This window comes from Oncorhynchus nerka, unplaced genomic scaffold (assembly GCF_034236695.1).
Source record: "Oncorhynchus nerka isolate Pitt River unplaced genomic scaffold, Oner_Uvic_2.0 unplaced_scaffold_1867, whole genome shotgun sequence".
In the NCBI taxonomy this organism is placed as follows: domain Eukaryota; kingdom Metazoa; phylum Chordata; class Actinopteri; order Salmoniformes; family Salmonidae; genus Oncorhynchus; species Oncorhynchus nerka.
In genome coordinates, this window is record NW_027039462.1 from 2062 (window position 1) to 22500 (window position 20439).

The window sequence follows — 20439 nt, forward strand, 5'->3', positions numbered from 1 at the left end:
TTATTGTTGTTTGTCTTACTATTTCCTTTTGTTTTTTTTACAAGGTACAATGGTGTACATCTGGTGAAATAGGTTCCCCATCCTCAGTCAGACCAATACAAACAGGATCAGCAGCACAACAAGGTATCAGGTTCATGGAGCATTTATCAATACTGATAGGACGGGGGAAGAAAGGGAACGCTGCTCTCAGATCAGTTTTCCATTCAAATCTTTCCTTTGACATTAAAATATGTCACAATACTGACCATGATCAGCTATATTAACACCTATGGCTTCAAACATTGAGAGGCTTATTATAATTCTACCCAATAAAATGCACTAAATCCCAGATTTGATCATTGTGTTCATGTTAGGATACACATCATTAAATATAATGAGACAAATTACAGACAGTAGTCTACAAGTAGCAAAATAGAAATCAATATATTGAACAATATGAATGAAATAGGCCTACAGCCAGTTCATAGTTTAATGCAGTCATCTTGGTTTTCATTTGAAGCAAATTTTGTGAAGACCTGTTTGAATCAACTGCAACGACATTGGTAACTTCTTTGTTCTGAATTATCTGCAGTCACAGGAGAGACGGATAAACCATGTGATTCTATGTTTAGCAGAGATCTTCTGTGTATAAAGTCATGGGAAGGGCAAACAAGCATCTAACAACACAATCAGCTGTTGTAGTGGTCTGAGGCAGGGGTGTTAGATTACTCAGCTGTTCTAGTGGTCTGAGGCAGGTAGATTACTCAGCTGTTCTAGTGGTCTGAGTGCAGGTGTTAGATTACTCAGCTGTTCTAGTGGTCTGGGGCAGGTGTTAGATTAATCAGCTATTCTAGTGGTCTGAGGCAGGTGGTAGGTTACTCAGCTGTCCTAGTGGTCTGCGGCAGGTGGTAGATTACTCAGCTGTTCTAGTGGTCTGAGGCAGGTGTTAGATTACTCAGCTGTTCTAGTGGGCTGGAGGCAGGTGTTAGATTACTCAGTTGTTCTAGTGGTCTGAGGCAGGTGGTAGGTTACTCAGTTGTTCTAGTGGTCTGAGGCAGGTGGTAGATTACTCAGCTGTTCTAGTGGTCTGAGGCAGGTTTTGGATTAATCAGCTGTTCTAGTGGTCTGAGGCAGGTGTTAGATTACTCAGGTGTTCTAGTGGTCTGAGCAGGTGTTAGATTACTCAGCTGTTCTAGTGGTCTGAGACAGGTGTTAGGTTACTCAGCTGTTCTAGTGGTCTGAGGCAGGTGTTAGATTACTCAGCTGTTCTAGTGGTCTGAGGCAGGTGTTAGATTACTCAGCTGTTCTAGTGGTCTGAGGCAGGTGGTAGGTTACTCAGCTGTTCTAGTGGTCTGAGACAGGTGTTAGATTACTCAGCTGTTCTAGTGGTCTGAGGCAGGTGGTAGATTACTCAGCTGTTCTAGTGGTCTGAGGCAGGTGTTAGATTACTCAGCTGTTCTAGTGGTCTGAGACAGGTGGTAGATTACTCAGCTGTTCTAGTGGTCTGAGGCAGGTGTTAGGATTACTCAGCTGTTCTAGTGGTCTGAGGTGTTAGATTACTCAGCTGTTCTAGTGGTCTGAGGGGAGGTGTTAGATTACTCAGCTGTTCTAGTGGTCTGAGGGAGGTGTTAGATTACTCAGCCATTTCTAGTGGTCTGAGACAGGTGTTAGATTACTCAGCTGTTCTAGTGGGTCTGAGGCAGGTGGTAGATTAATCAGCACATGTTCTAGTGGTCTGAGGCAGTGTTGTGATTATGAGCATTTTCAATAGTTTTTTTGAAGCAGCTGAATGCTCTTCAGATGAAGAGGAGGACGACCGTGACAGTTTGTCTCTTTTGTGTTGAAGCCCAATCAAGCAGGAGAGACCAGCCTCCCCTGTACCCAGCTGTGTGTCCATGAAGAGTGACAAGTCTATGCATCAACCTCGACACTTTAGAGAGGGAGACTTTTCTACTGAACAAAGGTAAGAAGAACTCATGGGTCCTGGTCAGTGAGGTTAAACAACACTGTCTCTAGTCATTTCTACTCTCCCATTTTCCCATTTATTGTTGTTTTCATAATCCACAGGCTCATCCTTTTTGTCCATTTTCATAGTCCTAAAACAACATTAAACAAACACAACATTCCCTTTGTTTGTTTGTGTGTGTGTGTGTGTGTGTGTGTGTGTGTGTGTGTGTGTGTGTGTGTGTGTGTGTGTGTGTGTGTGTGTGTGTGTGCGTGTGTGTGTGTGTGTGTGTGTGTGTGTGTGTGTGTGTGTGTGTGTGTCTGGAACTCCTGGATGAGGAGCTGTATTCTCTATCCTGATTGTCTAGTCACTTTTACCTCTACCTACATGTGGATTACCTCAACTGCCTGGTACCCTGCACATTGACTCAGTACTGGTACTCCTTATAGTCTCATTATTACCTCAACTACCTGGTACCCTCTGCACATTGACTCAGTACTGGTACTCCTATAGTCTCATTATTACCTCAACTACCTGGTACCCCGTACATTGACTCAGTACTGGTACTCCTTATAGTCTCATTATTACCTCAACTACCTGGTACCCTTACATTGGACTCAGTACTGGTACCCTCATCCTCATTATTACCTCAACTACCTGGTACCCTGCACATTGACTCAGTACTGGTACTTTATAGTCTCATTATTACCTCAACTACCTGGTACCCTGCACATTGACTCAGTACTGGTTCTCCTTATAGTCTCATTATTACCTCAACTACCTGGTACCCTGCACATTGACTCAGTACTGGTACTCCTTATAGTCTCATTATTACCTCAACTACCTGGTACCCTGCACATTGACTCAGTACTGGTACTTTTTATAGTCTCATTATTACCTCAACTACCTGGTACCCTGGACATTGACTCAGTACTGGTACTCCTTATAGTCCATTATTACTCAACTACCTGGTACCCTGCACATTGACCTTAGTACTGTTCTCCTATAGTCTCATTATTACCTCAACTACCTGGTACCCTGCACATTGACTCAGTACTGGTTCTCCTTATAGTCTCATTATTGTTGTTTTGTCTTACTATTTCCTTTGTTTTTTTTACAAAGGCACAATGTATCACGCCTGGTGAACAGGTTCCACATCCTCAGTCAGACCAATACAAACAGGATCAGCAGCACAACAAGGTATCATGTCTGGTGGAGCATTTATCAATACTGATAGGATGGAATGAAAGGGAGATCTGCTCTCAGATCAGTTTTTCCATTCAAATCTTTCCTTGACATTAAAATATGTCACAATACTGACCACAGATCAGCTTATATTAACACCTATGGCTTCAAATATTGAGGAGGCTTATTATAATTCTTACCCAATTAAAATGCAGTAAATCCCAGATTTGACATTGTGTTCATTTTACACATCATTAAATATATTGAGACAAATTACAGAGTAGCCTACAAGTAGCAAAATATAACTCAATATATTGAACAATATGATTGAAATAGGCCTAAAGCCAACAGTTCATAGTTTAATGCAGTCATCTCGAAACCATTTGAAGCAAATTTGTAGAAGTCCCTTGTTTGAATCAACTGCAACGACATTGGCAACTTTGTTCTGAATTCATCTGTGGTCACAGAGAGACTGGATAAACCATGTGATTCTATGTTTAGCAGAGATCTTCTGTGTATAAAGTCATGCGGAAGGGCAAACAAGCATCTAACAACACAATCAGCTGTTCTAGTGGTCTGAGGCAGGTGTTATTACTCAGCTGTTCTAGTGGTCTGAGGCAGGTGTTAGATTACTCAGCTGTTCTAGTGGTCTGAGACAGGTGGTAGATTACTCAGCTGTTCTAGTGGTCTGAGGCAGGTGTTAGGATTACTCAGCTGTTCTAGTGGTCTGAGGCAGGTGGTAGATTACTCAGCTGTTCTAGTGGTCTGAGGCAGGTGTTAGATTACTCAGCTGTTCTAGTGGTCTGAGGCAGGTGGTAGATTAATCAGCTGTTCTAGTGGTCTGAGGCAGGTGTTAGATTATGAGCATTTTCAATAGTTTTTTGAAGCAGCTGAATGCTCTTCAGATGAAGAGGAGGACGACCGTGACAGTTTGTCTCTTTTGTGTTGAAGCTCAATCAAGCAGGGAGAGACCAGCCTCCCTGTACCCAGCTGTGTGTCCATGAAGAGTGACAAGTCTATGCATCAACCTCGACACTTTAGAGAGGGAGACTTTTCTACTGAACAAAGGTAAGAAGAACTCATGGGTCCTGGTCAGTGAGTTAAACAACACTGTCTCTAGTCATTTCTACTCTCCCATTTTCCCATTTATTGTTGTTTCATAATCCACAGGCTCATCCTTGTCCATTTTCATAGTCGTAAAACAATATTAAACAAACACAACATTCCCTTTGTTTGTTTGTGTGTGTGTGTGTGTGTGTGTGTGTGTGTGTGTGTGTGTGTGTGTGTGTGTGTGTGTGTGTGTGTGTGTGTGTGTGTGTGTGTGTGTGTGTGTGTGTGTGTGTGCGTGTGTGTGTGTGTGTGTGTGTGTGTGTGTGTGTGTGTGTGTGTACTCCTGGATGAGGAGATGTAACCTCATGTTTTGTCCAGAAACCAACAGGGGAGATCAGAGTCAGAGATTCTCAGTGGTCAGTCTTCCCAGAGTCATCAAACAGACCTGGCCTCCATATTCAGAGAGTATGTGGTCCTGTTATGTACATTTGTTTTTGTTTTTTTTTTTTTTGTTTACCTCAAGTAAAGTTGATCTGTCAAACATTCATTAATGTGTTGATGAGAAAGCATTTAGTCTCTTGCTTAACTTATTTACTTTATTTATTTCAGTTGCTTGAAGAGAACATTCTGACATTTGTGAAGAACGAGCTGAAGATGTTCAAGAGGATTCTTAGTCCAGAACTCCCAGAAGGCTTTGAGAGTCAGAAGCAGGATAAGGAAGTGTTGGACCCTGAAGATGAGAAGCAGGAGAGCAGTGCCAGAGAGGGGCTCTATGATCACACTGCACATCCTGAGGAAAATGAACCAGAAGGAGCTTGCTGACACACTGGAGAAATGTAAGATCTGTCTGCCTCATGTTGAATGATGTTTTATAACATTTAAAAGCTGTAGCTAAAGTACAGCTAAAGTAGCTGTGTAACTCAATGATATTGTAGCAGCCTTAACACAACACCTAGCGACCTCATCAAGTAGCAGCAGGGACGTGTTCTGTTGATTCCCGGGTGGCGCAGTGGTTAAGCCATCAGAGACTCTGGGTTCGCGCCTTCAGGCTCTGTCAGAACCGGCCGCGACCGGGAGGTCCATGGGGCGTGCACAATTGGGCTTAGCGTCCTCCCGGGTTAGGGGGCTTGGTCGGGTAGGGATGTCCTTGTCTCATCGTGCACCAGCGACTCCTGTGGCGGGCCGGGCGCAGTGCACGCTAACCAAGGTTGCCAGGTGCACGGTGTTTCCTCCGACACATTGGCTGGCTTCTGGGTTGATGCACGCTGTGTTAAGCAGTGCGGCTAGGTTGGGTTGTGTATCGAGGACGATGACTTTCAACCTTCGTCTTCTTCCGAGCCCGCACGGGAGTTGTAGCGATGAGACAAGATAGTAGCTACTAACACAATTGGAATTGGGGAGAAAAAGGAGTAAATTTTAAAAATAATAATACCAATAATAATATAATCAGTCACACCAGTCACATTTATACAGTCAGTTAAGAATACATTATTATAATGTACAACTTTATAACAGTCCTACAATACTGTAGGCATTAAAACAGACGTAATATTCATATCCTCTGTGTTATTTCTAGATTCAGATGAGCTCGCTGTGATTTGCCAACGTGAACTCAAATCTAATCTAAAGAAGAAGTTTCAATGTGTATTTGAGGGGATCACAAACCAGGAAACCCAACACTTCTCAATAAGATCTACACAGAGCTCTACATCACAGAGGGTGGAACAGGAGAGGTCAATAAGAACATGAGCTGAGACAGATTGAGACAACAACCAGGAAACAAGCAAGACCAGAGACTGCAATCAAATGTCACGACATCTTCAAACCCTTAACTGGACAAGACAAACGTATCAGAACTGTGCTGACAAAGGAGTCGCTGGCATTGGAAAACAGTCTCTGTGCAGAAGTTCATTCTGGACTGGGCTGAAGGAATAGCAAATCAGGATGTCCAATTTGTATTTTCATTCCCTTTTCGGGAGCTGAATTTGATGAAAGAGGACAAACACACTTTCATTGAACTTCTTAATCACTTCTCAATGGAAACCAAACAATCAGGAATCTCCATATACAACAAGTACAAAGTTCTGTTCATCTTTGATGGTCTGGATGAGTGCCGACTGCCCCTAGACTTCCAGAAGAACAAGATCTGTTGGGACGTCACAGAGTCAACCTCAGTGGATGTTCTGCTGACAAATCTCATCAGGGGAAATCTGCTTCCCTCTGCTCTCCTCTGGATAACTACCCGACCTGCAGCAGCCAATAAGATCCCTTCAAGGTGTGTTGACCAGGTAACAGAGGTACGAGGGTTCAATGACCCACAGAAGGAGGAGTACTTCAGGAAGAGATTCAGTGATGAGGACCTGGCCAGCAGAATCATCTCACACATAAAGACATCAAGGAGCCTCCACATCATGTGCCACATTCCAGTCTTCTGTTGGATTTCTGCAACAGTCCTTGAACACATGCTGAAACATAAGAGAGAAGAGATGCCCAAGACTCTGACTGAGATGTACACACACCTTGTGGAGTTTCATACCAAACAGAAGAATGAAAAGTATCTTGGGAAAGAAGAGACAGGTCCACACTGGAATAAAGAGAGCATTCTGTCACTGGGAAAACTGGCTTTTCAACAGCTTGTGAATGGCAATCTGATTTTCTATGAAGGAGACCTGAAAGAGGCTGGCATTGATGTCAATGAAGCCTCAGTGTACTCAGGATTGTGCACACAGCTCTTTAAAGAGGAATGCGTGCTGTACCAGGACAAGGTGTACTGCTTTGTTCATCTGAGCATTCAGGAGTTTCTGGCTGCTGTATATGTGTTCCTCTCATTCATCAACAACAATGAGAATCTAATGGACAAACTGCAAACAAACGACAAGCCTGAAGTTGCTTTCTACAAGAGTGCTGTGGATAAAGCCTTACAAAGTGAGACGGGAAACCTGGACCTTTTCCTCCGCTTCCTTCTGGGCCTCTCATTGGAGTCCAATCAGAAGCACTTACGAGGTCTACTGACAAAGACAAGAAGCAGCTCACAGAGCCATGAAGAAACAGTCAAGTACATCAAGAAGAAGATCAGGGAGAATCCCTCTCCAGAGAGGAGCATCAATCTGTTCCACTGTCTGAATGAACTGAATGACCATTCTCTAGTGGAGGAGATCCAAAGATACCTGAGCTCAGGAAGTCTCTCTGAAGCCAAACTGTCACCTGCACAGTGGTCAGCTCTGGTCTTTGTGTTGCTGACTTCAGAAAAGGAGCTGGATGTGTTTGACCTGAAGAAATACTCCAGATCAGAGGAAGGTCTTCTGAGGCTGCTGCCAGTGGTCAAAGCCTCCAGAGCTGTTCTGTGAGTAAATAAAATGACATATAAGAACTAATCATCAGGAAGAAATATTCAGTTTAGAGAAAAATATGTATTATAATATGTATATAATATTATATTGAAAAACATATTGAATAAATTCATTGATTTTCACATTAGTATAACAATATGACCACACAATTCTAGGAAACGGAAGATGAATCTATATGTTGTTTGAGAGAATAAACCAAATGCATCTACCATTGTCCTTCTACACTACTGGTGTTAAATTAACAGTGTGTTTGTGAAGTCATGATGATCTCTTTGTCAGGCTGTCAGGCTGTGGAGTCACAGAGGAAGGCTGTGCTTCTCTGGTCTCAGCTCTGGAGTCAAACCCCTCACACCTGAGAGAGCTGGATCTGAGTAACAATGACTTGAATGATTCAGGAGTGAAGCTGCTCTCTGCTGGACTGGGGAATCCCCACTGTAAACTGGAGACTCTGAGGTCAGTATTCCTGTAGTTGGTCAACAAGTGATAACTGTTCACCAGATCCACATGTGTTTACCAGACACACATAGTCCACACCATATGTGTTTGGACAGTGAAGGTTTCAGTTTTAAATGTGGTGCTATGCTCCAGCATTTTGGATTTGAGATTTAATGTTTCATATTAGGAGACAGTACAGAATGTCACCTTTCATTTGAGGTAAATGGTGAGAGGTTAGCATGTTTTGTTGTAGCCTCTGTTATTGGTAATGGTGAGAGGTTAGTATGTTTTGTTGTAGTCTCTGTTATTGGTAATGGTGAGAGGTTAGTATGTGTTGTTGTAGCCTCTGTTATTGGTAATGGTGAGAGGTTAGCATGTTTTGTTGTAGCCACTGTTGTTGGTAATGGTGAGAGGTTAGTATGTTTTGTTGTAGCCTCTGTTATTGGTAATGGTGAGAGGTTAGTATGTTTTGTTGTAGTCTCTGTTATTGGTAATGGTGAGAGGTTAGTATGTTTTGTTGTAGCCTCTGTTATTGGTAATGGTGAGAGGTTAGTATGTTTAGTTGTAGCCTCTGTTATTGGTAATGGTGAGAGGTTAGCATGTTTTGTTGTAGCCTCTGTTATTGGTAATGGTGAGAGGTTAGCATGTTTTGTTGTAGCCTCTGTTATTGGTAATGGTGAGAGGTTAGCATGTTTTGTTGTAGCCTCTGTTATTGGTAATGGTGAGTGGTTAGCATGTTTTGTTGTAGCCTCTGTTATTGGTAATGGTGAGAGGTTAGCATGTTTTGTTGTAGCCTCTGTTATTGGTAATGGTGAGAGGTTAGTATGTTTTGTTGTAGCCTCTATTATTGGTAATGGTGAGAGGTTAGTATGTTTTGTTGTAGCCTCTATTATTGGTAATGGTGAGAGGTTAGCATGTTTTGTTGTAGTCTCTGTTATTGGTAATGGTGAGAGGTTAGCATGTTTTGTTGTAGCCTCTGTTATTGGTTATGGTGAGAGGTTAGCATGTTTTGTTGTATCCTCTGTTATTGGTAATGGTGAGAGGTTAGCATGTTTTGTTGTAGCCTCTGTTATTGGTAATGGTGAGAGGTTAGCATGTTTTGTTGTAGTCTCTGTTATTGGTAATGGGGAGAGGTTAGCATGTTTTGTTGTAGCCTCTGTTATTGGTAATGGTGAGAGGTTAGCATGTTTTGTTGTAGTCTCTGTTATTGGTAATGGTGAGAGGTTAGCATGTTTTGTTGTAGCCTCTGTTATTGGTAATGGTGAGTGGTTAGCATGTTTTGTTGTAGCCTCTGTTATTGGTAATGGTGAGAGGTTAGCATGTTTTGTTGTAGCCTCTGTTATTGGTAATGGTGAGAGGTTAGTATGTTTTGTTGTAGCCTCTATTATTGGTAATGGTGAGAGGTTAGTATGTTTTGTTGTAGCCTCTATTATTGGTAATGGTGAGAGGTTAGCATGTTTTGTTGTAGTCTCTGTTATTGGTAATGGTGAGAGGTTAGCATGTTTTGTTGTAGCCTCTGTTATTGGTTATGGTGAGAGGTTAGCATGTTTTGTTGTATCCTCTGTTATTGGTAATGGTGAGAGGTTAGCATGTTTTGTTGTAGCCTCTGTTATTGGTAATGGTGAGAGGTTAGCATGTTTTGTTGTAGTCTCTGTTATTGGTAATGGGGAGAGGTTAGCATGTTTTGTTGTAGCCTCTGTTATTGGTAATGGTGAGAGGTTAGCATGTTTTGTTGTAGTCTCTGTTATTGGTAATGGTGAGAGGTTAGCATGTTTTGTTGTAGCCTCTGTTATTGGTAATGGTGAGAGGTTAACATGTTTTGTTGTAGCCTCTGTTATTGGTAATGGTGAGAGGTTAGTATGTTTTGTTGTAGCCTCTGTTATTGGTAATGGGGAGAGGTTAGCATGTTGTGTTGTAGCCTCTGTTATTGGTAATGGTGAGAGGTTAGCATGTTTTGTTGTAGCCTCTGTTATTGGTAATGGTGAGAGGTTAGCATGTTTTGTTGTAGTCTCTGTTATTGGTAATGGTGAGAGGTTAGCATGTTTTGTTGTAGTCTCTGTTATTGGTAATGGTGAGAGGTTAACATGTTTTGTTGTAGTCTCTGTTATTGGTAATGGTGAGAGGTTAACATGTTTTGTTGTAGTCTCTGTTATTGGTAATGGTGAGAGGTTAGCATGTTGTGTTGTAGCCTCTGTTATTGGTAATGGTGAGAGGTTAGCATGTTTTGTTGTAGCCTCTGTTATTGGTAATGGGGAGAGGTTAGCATGTTTTGTTGTAGTCTCTGTTATTGGTAATGGTGAGAGGTTAGCATGTTTTGTTGTAGTCTCTGTTATTGGTAATGGTGAGAGGTTAGCATGTTTTGTTGTAGCCTCTGTTATTGGTAATGGTGAGAGGTTAGCATGTTTTGTTGTAGTCTGTTATTGGTAATGGTGAGAGGTTAGCATGTTTTGTTGTAGCCTCTGTAACTTTCTCACTCATTATTATTCATGATTCTTTAATGATTTTTCTTAATCATGACATCATCAGGATTAATGTATTATTGTTTAGAAACATGTTATCTACTCTCTTAGACAGAAAAGTTACTCCACTCATCATCCACCATTTTAAAAACAAACTGCAAATGCAGTGAAAGAGTTTGAGTCACAGGCTTGATGTAGTCATTGTGTTAAAGGAATATCAGACCAAATACTATTCTTTTGACTACTTTAATAGACTATAGGTGAATTGGTCAGAATACTTATGACTTTTTCAAATAGGGGACTAGATACATAAAGTGCTTTTATTTCTAAACGGTGAAACAGATATATATTAAAATATCCTCAAATAAAAGGTGACATTATATACTGTCACCTCATATGAAACATTTGATCTGAAATGCAAAATGTTGGAGTATAGAGCCACATTTAAAATGTTAGCTTCACTGTCAAAATAGATATGGTGTGGACTGTATACTCAATACAATCTAAATCTGATACCTCACTGTCTAAATAGATATGGTGTGGACTGTATACTCAATACAATCTAAATCTGATACCTCACTGTCTAAATAGATATGGTGTGGACTGTATACTCAATACAATCTAAATCTGATACCTCACTGTCTAAATAGATATGGTGTGGACTGTATACTCAATACAATCTAAATCTGATTCCTCACTGTCTAAATAGATATGGGGTGGACTGTATACTCAATACAATCTAAATCTGATACCTCACTGTCTGTCTTCTGACTGCTACTGCATTTTAAACTGGTCTGGTCAGTCTACTCAAATATTCGTACCGGTACTATAATGTTTCTATCTGCAGACAATACTTTGATAATTTGTCATTTTTAATGATGATACATTAATTTACAAATAAATATGGAAGGTTTCAGGACACTGATATATCTGAATATTTTACTGCCACTATCTTCACCACCAAAGAATAGCAGTGTGATTTTTAACATGACTTGACTCTTTCCAGGCTGTCAGGCTGTCTAGTCTCAGAGGAAGTTCCTGTCAGATCTCAGCTCTCTGATTGGTCCAAACCCCTCAACCTGAGGCTGGACCTGACTAACAAACCTGAAGGATTCAAAAACTAAACAAGCTGCTCTCTGATGGACTAAAAATCCCCACTGTAACACTGGAGAAAAACTCAAGCCCAGACTCGTCACCTGATGTATAAAAACTAAACAAGCCCTGGACACCCTGAGGTCAGGAACAAACAGCTGGCACTCCTGATGTGGACTGGGCCCTGGTCCAGGCAGAAGAGGTCAAAACAGGCAGAATGGTCAGGCAGACTATGTCATAACAGGCAGACTGATGGCAGGTCAGGCAGGCTGGAGGTCAGGCAGGCTAGAGGTCAGGACAGGCAGAATGGTCACACCCTGACCTGACTAGAGTCAGAAAACAAGGGACAATGGTCAGGCAGAAGAGGAATAGAGAAAATTTGCATTTATGGTGATAATTCATAAAAGAATAGAACTGGAAGGTTTCAGGAACACTGATATATCTGAATATGTTGAAACCAATATACTCTGCCACTATTTTCACCACCAAAGAATACAGTGGATTTTAATACAGGGACTCTTTGCAGGCTATCAGACTGTGGAACAGAGGATATGTGCTTCTCTGGGATCTCAGCTCTGGGTCAAACCCCTACACCAGGGATTTACAGCAGGGATATAGTAACAGGATGAAACACAGGGATAATGCACTCAGGGATAAATACCCAGGGATACTGGAGACTCTGGATAAAGAACACCAGGGAATATGGCAAAAACCAGGGATATATCTTTGAGGGATAATACACAAGGGATAAATACACCAGGGATAAAGATAGAGACCAGGGATACACAGTGGCAGACAGACAGAGGTCATACACCAGGGTCAGGCAGGCTAATCACAGGGATATACACCAGGCTAGAAACACAGGGATAGGATACACCAGGGAAAGGACAGGGATATATCAGGCCAGGCTAACACAGGGATATATACACCAGGGAAACAGGACAGGAGATATATCACCAGGCAGAAACACAGGCAGGATATACAGGACAGGGATATATACAGGCTAGGGATAATACAGGGGATATATACACCAGGGATACACCAGAATATCACCAGGGATATAGGTCAGGACAGGAAACACAGGGATATATACACCAGGGATTCATAATACCAGGGATACTATACACACAGGGATATATACACCAGGGAACACAGGGATAAATACACCAGGGAAATACACAGGATATAACACCAGGGAATAAACATACAAGACAAACTGGACATAGAAACAGGGAAACACAGGGATATATACACCAGGGATATATACACCAGGGATATATACACCAGGGATATATACACCAGGGATATATACACCAGGGAAACACAGGGATATATACACCAGGGAACACAGGGATATATACACCAGGGAAACACAGGGATATATACACCAGGGAAACACAGGGATATATACACCAGGGAAACACAGGGATATATACACCAGGGAAACACAGGGATATATACACCAGGGATATATACACCAGGGAAACACAGGGATATATACACCAGGGAAACACAGGGATATATACACCAGGGAAACACAGGGATATATACACCAGGGAAACAAAGGGATATATACACCAGGGATATATACACCAGGGAAACACAGGGATATATACACCAGGGAATCACAGGGATATATACACAGGGATAAATACACCAGGGAAACACAGGGATAAATACACCAGGGATATATACACAGGGATACACCAGGGATATATACACCAGGGATAAATACACCAGGGAAACACAGGGATATATACACCAGGGATATACACAGGGATATATACACCAGGGATATATACACCAGGGATATATACACCAGGGAAACACAGGGATATATACACCAGGGAAACACAGGGATATATACACCAGGGATAAATACACCAGGGTTATATACACCAGGGAAACACAGGGATATATACACCAGGGAAACACAGGGATATATACACCAGGGATATATACACCAGGGATATACATACCAGAGATATACACACCAGGGACATATACACCAGGGATATATACACCAGGGATATATACACCAGGGATATATACACCAGGAAACACAGGGATATATACACCAGGGATATATACACCAGGGATAAATACACCACCAGGATAACACCAGGGATATATACACCAGGGAAACACAGGGATATACACCAGGGAAACACAGGGATATATACACCAGGGATAAATACACCAGGGATAAATACACCAGGGATATATACACCAGGAAATACACAGGGATATATACACCAGGGATATATACACCAGGGATATATACACCAGGGATACACAGGGATATATACACCAGGGATATATACACCAGGGACATATACACAGGGATATATTCACAGGATATATACACCAGGGAACACAGGGATATATACACCAGGGATATATACACCAGGGAAACACAGGGATATATACACCAGGGATATACACAGGGATATATACACCAGGGATATACACAGGGATATATACACCAGGGAACACAGGGATATATACACCAGGGATATATACACCAGGAACACATGGATATATACACCAGGGATATACACCAGGGATATATACACCAGGGATATATACACCAGGGATATATACACCAGGGAAACACAGGGATATATACACCAGGGATATATACACCAGGGATATATACACCAGGGATATATACACCAGGGAAACACAGGGATATATACACCAGGGATATATACACCAGGGATATATACACCAGGGAAACACAGGGATATATACACCAGGGATATATACACCAGGGATATATACACCAGGGAAACACAGGGATATATACACCAGGATATATACACCAGGGATATATACACCAGGGATATATACACAGGGAAACACAGGATATATACACCAGGGATAAATACACCAGGGATATATACACCAGGGATATATACACCAGGGATATGTACACCAGGGATATATACACCAGGGATATGTACACCAGGGATATATACACCAGGGATATATACACCAGGGATAATACACCAGGAAACACAGGGATATATACACCAGGGATATATATACACCAGGGAAACACAGGGATATATACACCAGGGATATATACACCAGGATATATACACCAGGGATATATACACCAGGGATATATACACCAGGGATATATACACCAGGGAACACAGGGATATATACACCTGGGAAACACAGGGATATATACACCAGGGAAACACAGGGATATGTACACCAGGGAACACAGGGATATATACACCAGGGATATACACCAGGGAACACCAGGGATATATACACAGGGATATATACACCAGGGAAACACAGGGATATATACACCAGGGATATATACACCAGGGATATATACACCAGGGATATATACACCAGGGATATATACACAGGGATATATACACCAGGGATATATACACCAGGGAAACACAGGGATATATACACCAGGGATATATACACAGGGATATATACACAGGGAACACAGGGATATATACACCAGGGATATATACACCAGGGGGATATATACACCAGGGATATATACACCAGGGATATATACACCAGGGATATATACACCAGGGAAACACAGGGATATATACACCAGGGATATATACACCAGGGATATATACACAGGGATATATATACACCAGGGATATATACACCAGGGATATATACACCAGGGAAACACAGGGATATATACACCAGGGATATATACACAGGGATATATACACCAGGGATATATACACCAGGGATATATACACCAGGGAAACACAGGGATATATACACCAGGAAACACAGGGATATATACACCAGGGATATATACACCAGGGAAACACAGGGATATATACACCAGGGATATATACACCAGGGATATATACACCAGGGATATATACAACAGGGAAACACAGGGATATATACACCAGGGATATATACACCAGGGAAACACAGGGATATATACACCAGGGATATATACACCAGGGAAACACAGGATATATACACCAGGGATATATACACCAGGGATATATACACCAGGGATATACACACCAGGGATATATACACCAGGGAAACACAGGGATATATACACCAGGGATATATACACCAGGGAAACACCAGGAAATAACCAGGGATATATACACCAGGGGATATATACACCAGGGAAACACAGGGATATATACACCAGGGATATATACACAGGATATACACCAGGGATATATACACCAGGGATATATACACCAGGAAACACAGGGATATACACCAGGGATATATACACCAGGATATATACACCAGGGATATATACACCAGGGAAACACAGGGATATATACACCAGGGATATATACACCAGGGATATATACACCAGGGATATATACACCAGGGATATATACACCAGGGATATGTACACCAGGGATATATACACCAGGGATATATACACCAGGGATGAATACACCAGGGAAACACAGGGATATATACACCAGGGATATATACACCAGGGAAACACAGGGATATATACACCAGGGATATATACACCAGGGATATATACACCAGGGATATATACACCAGGAAAACACAGGGATATATACACCAGGGATATATACACCAGGGAAACACAGGGATATATACACCAGGGATATATACACCAGGGAAACACAGGGATATATACACCAGGGAAACACAGGGATATATACACCAGGGATATATACACCAGGGATATATACACAGGGATATATACACCAGGGGGATAATACACAGGGATAACACAGGGATATATACACAGGGATATATACACCAGGAAACACAGGGATATATACACCAGGGATATATACACCAGGATATATACACCAGGGATATATAAACCAGGGATATATACACCAGGAAACACAGGGATATATACACCAGGGATATATACACCAGGGAACACAGGGATATATACACCAGGGATATATACACCAGGAAACACAGGGATATATACACCAGGGATATATATACACCAGGAAACACAGGGATATATACACCAGGGATATATACACCAGGGATATATACACCAGGAAACACAGGACTATATACACCAGGGATATATACACCAGGGATATATACACAGGGATATATACACCAGGGATATGTACACCAGGGATATGTACACCAGGGATATATACACAGGAAACACCAGGATATATACACCAGGGAAACACAGGGGCATATATACACACAGGGATATATACACCAGGGATATATACACCAGGATATATACACAGGGAATATATAAACCAGGGATATATACACCAGGAAACACAGGGATATACACCAGGGATATATACACCAGGGAAACACAGGGATATATACACCAGGAAACACAGGGATATATACACAGGGATATATACACCAGGGGAAACACAGGGATATATACACCAGGGATGTATACACAGGGAACACAGGGATATATACACCAGGGATATATACACCGGGAAACACAGGGATATATACACCAGGGATATATACACCAGGGATATATACACCAGGGATATATACACCAGGGATATATACACCAGGGACATACACAGGGATATATACACCAGGGATATATACACCAGGGATATATACACCAGGGGATATATACACCAGGGAAACACAGGGATATATACACCAGGGATATATACACCAGGGATAATATACACCAGGGATATATACACCAGGGAAACACAGGGATATATACACCAGGGAAACACAGGACTATATACACCAGGGATATATACACCAGGGATATATACACCAGGATAAACACCAGGGATATGGATACACCAGGGATATACACAGGGATATATACACCAGGGAATATAAACCAGGGATATATACACCAGGGAAACACAGGGATATATACACAGGATATATACACAGGGATATATACACCAGGGATATACACAGGATATACACCAGGATATATACACCAGGGATATATACACCCGGGGATATATACACCAGGGACATATACACCAGATATATACACCAGGGAAACATTAGGGATATATACACCAGGGATATATACCCAGGGAAACACAGGGATAAATACACCAGGGATATACACACAGGGATATATACACCGAGGGATATATACACCAGGAAACACAGGGATATATACACCAGGGAAACACAGGATATATACACACAGGGAAACACAGGGATATATACACCAGGGAAACACAGGGATATATACACCAGGGATATATACAGGGAAACACAGGGATATATACACCAGGGAAACACAGGGATATATACACCAGGGATATACATACCAGAGATATACACACCAGGGACATATACACCAGGGATATATACACCAGGGATATATACACCAGGAAACACAGGGATATATACACCTGGGAAACACAGGGATATATACACCAGGGAAACACAGGGATATGTACACAGAGATATACACACCAGGGACATATACACCAGGGATATATACACCAGGGATATATACACCAGGAAACACAGGGATATATACACCTGGGAAACACAGGGATATATACACCAGGGAAATACACAGGGATATGTACACCAGGGAAACACAGGGATATATACACCAGGGAAACACAGGGATATATACACCAGGGAAACACAGGGATATATACACCAGGGATATATACACCAGGGAAACACAGGGATATATATACCAGGGATATGTACACCAAGGAACACAGGGATATATACACCAGGGAATCACAGGGATATATACACCAGGGATAAATACACCAGGGATATATACACCAGGAAACACAGGGATATATACACCAGGGAACACAGGGAAATATACACCAGGGATATATACACCAGGGAAACACAGGGATATATACACCAGGGAAACACAGGGATATATACACCAGGGAAACACAGGGATATATACACCTGGGAAACACGGGGATATATACACCAGGGATATATACACCAGGGAAACACAGGGATATATACACCAGGGATATATACACCAGGGATATATACAACAGGGAAACACAGGGATATATACACCAGGGATATATATACCAGGGATATGTACACCAAGGAACACAGGGATATATACACCAGGGAATCACAGGGATATATACACCAGGGATAAATACACCAGGGATATATACACCAGGAAACACAGGGATATTTACACCAGGGATATATACACCAGGAAACACAGGGATAAATACACCAGGGATATATACACCAGGGAAACACAGGGATATATACACCAGGGAACACAGGAATATATACACCAGGGAAACACAGGGACATATACACCAGGGACATATACACCAGGGATACACAGGGATATATACACCAGGGATATATACACCAGGGATATATACACCAGGAAACACAGGGATATATACACCAGGGATATATACACCAGAGAAACACAGGGATATATACACCAGGGAAACACAGGGATATATACACCAGGGAAACACAGGGATATATACACCAGGGAAACAAAGGGATATATACACCAGGATATATACACCAGGGAAACACAGGGATATATACACCAGGGAAACACAGGGATATATACACCAGGGAAACAAAGGGATATATACACCAGGGATATATACACCAGGGAAACACAGGGATATATACACCAGGGATACATACACCAGGGATATATACACCAGGGATATACACAGGGATATATACACCAGGGACATATACACCAGGGATATATACACCAGGGAAAACACAGGGATATATACACCAGGGAAACACAGGGATATATACACCAGGGAAACACAGGGATATATACACCAGGGAAACACAGGGATATATACACCAGGGATATAACACAGGGATAACACCAGGGATAACACCAGGGATATATACACCAGGGATATATACACCAGGGAAACACAGGGATATATACACCAGGGATATATATACCAGGGATATATACACCAGGGAAACACAGGGATATACACACCAGGGATAAATACACCAGGGATATATACACCAGGAAACACCGGGATATATACACCAGGGATTTATACACCAGGGAAACACAGGGATATATACACCAGGGATATATACACCAGGGAAACACAGGGATATATACACCAGGGATAAATACACCAGGGATATATACACCAGGAAACACAGGGATATATACACCAGGGATATATACACCAGGGAAACACAGGGATATATACACCAGGGATATATACACCTGGGAAACACAGGGATATATACACCAGGGATATATACACCAGGAAACACAGGGATATATACACCAGGGAAACACAGGGATATATACACCAGGGAAACACAGGGATATATACACCAGGGAAACACAGGGATATATACACCAGGGATATATACACCAGGGAAACACAGGGATATATACACCAGGGATATATATACCAGGGATATATACACCAGGGAAACACAGGGATATACACACCAGGGATAAATACACCAGGGATATATACACCAGGAAACACAGGGATATATACACCAGGGATTTATACACCAGGGAACACAGGGATATATACACCAGGGAATCACAGGGATATATACACCAGGGATAAATACACCAGGGATATATACACCAGGAAACACAGGGATATATACACCAGGGATATATACACCAGGGAACACAGGGATATATACACCAGGGATATATACACCAGGGAAACACAGGGATATATACACCAGCGAAACGCAGGGATATATACCAGGGAAACACAGGGATATATACACCAGAGAAACACAGGGATATATACACCAGGGAAACACAGGGATATATACACCAGGGAAACACAGGGATATATACACCAGGGATAAATACACCAGGGATATATACACCAGGGATATATACACCAGGGATATAAGCGACACTGGAGGGGTGGAGACAATCACAAGACAGGTGAAACAGATCAGGGTGTGACATGAAAATGGAGAAAAATATACTGCCACTATT

At 41.8% G+C, this 20439-nt stretch overlaps 1 protein-coding gene across 3 annotated transcripts in view; it reads left to right on the forward strand.

The window, feature by feature from the left end:
• The first annotated feature begins 6039 nt into the window (after nt 1-6039).
• LOC135567670 (NLR family CARD domain-containing protein 3-like) overlaps nt 6040-20439 on the forward strand; it is a 23452-nt gene continuing 9052 nt past the window's right edge. The window contains exons 1-2 of one of the 3 annotated variants that reach the window (XM_065014968.1): nt 6040-7502; nt 7789-7962. In XM_065014968.1, coding sequence (XP_064871040.1) covers nt 6148-7502; nt 7789-7962 — 1529 coding nt within the window. In that variant the 5' untranslated portion in view covers nt 6040-6147. The remainder of the gene's footprint in view (nt 7503-7788; nt 7963-20439) is intronic. The other 2 variants (XM_065014970.1, XM_065014969.1) reach the window with 2 other exon arrangements.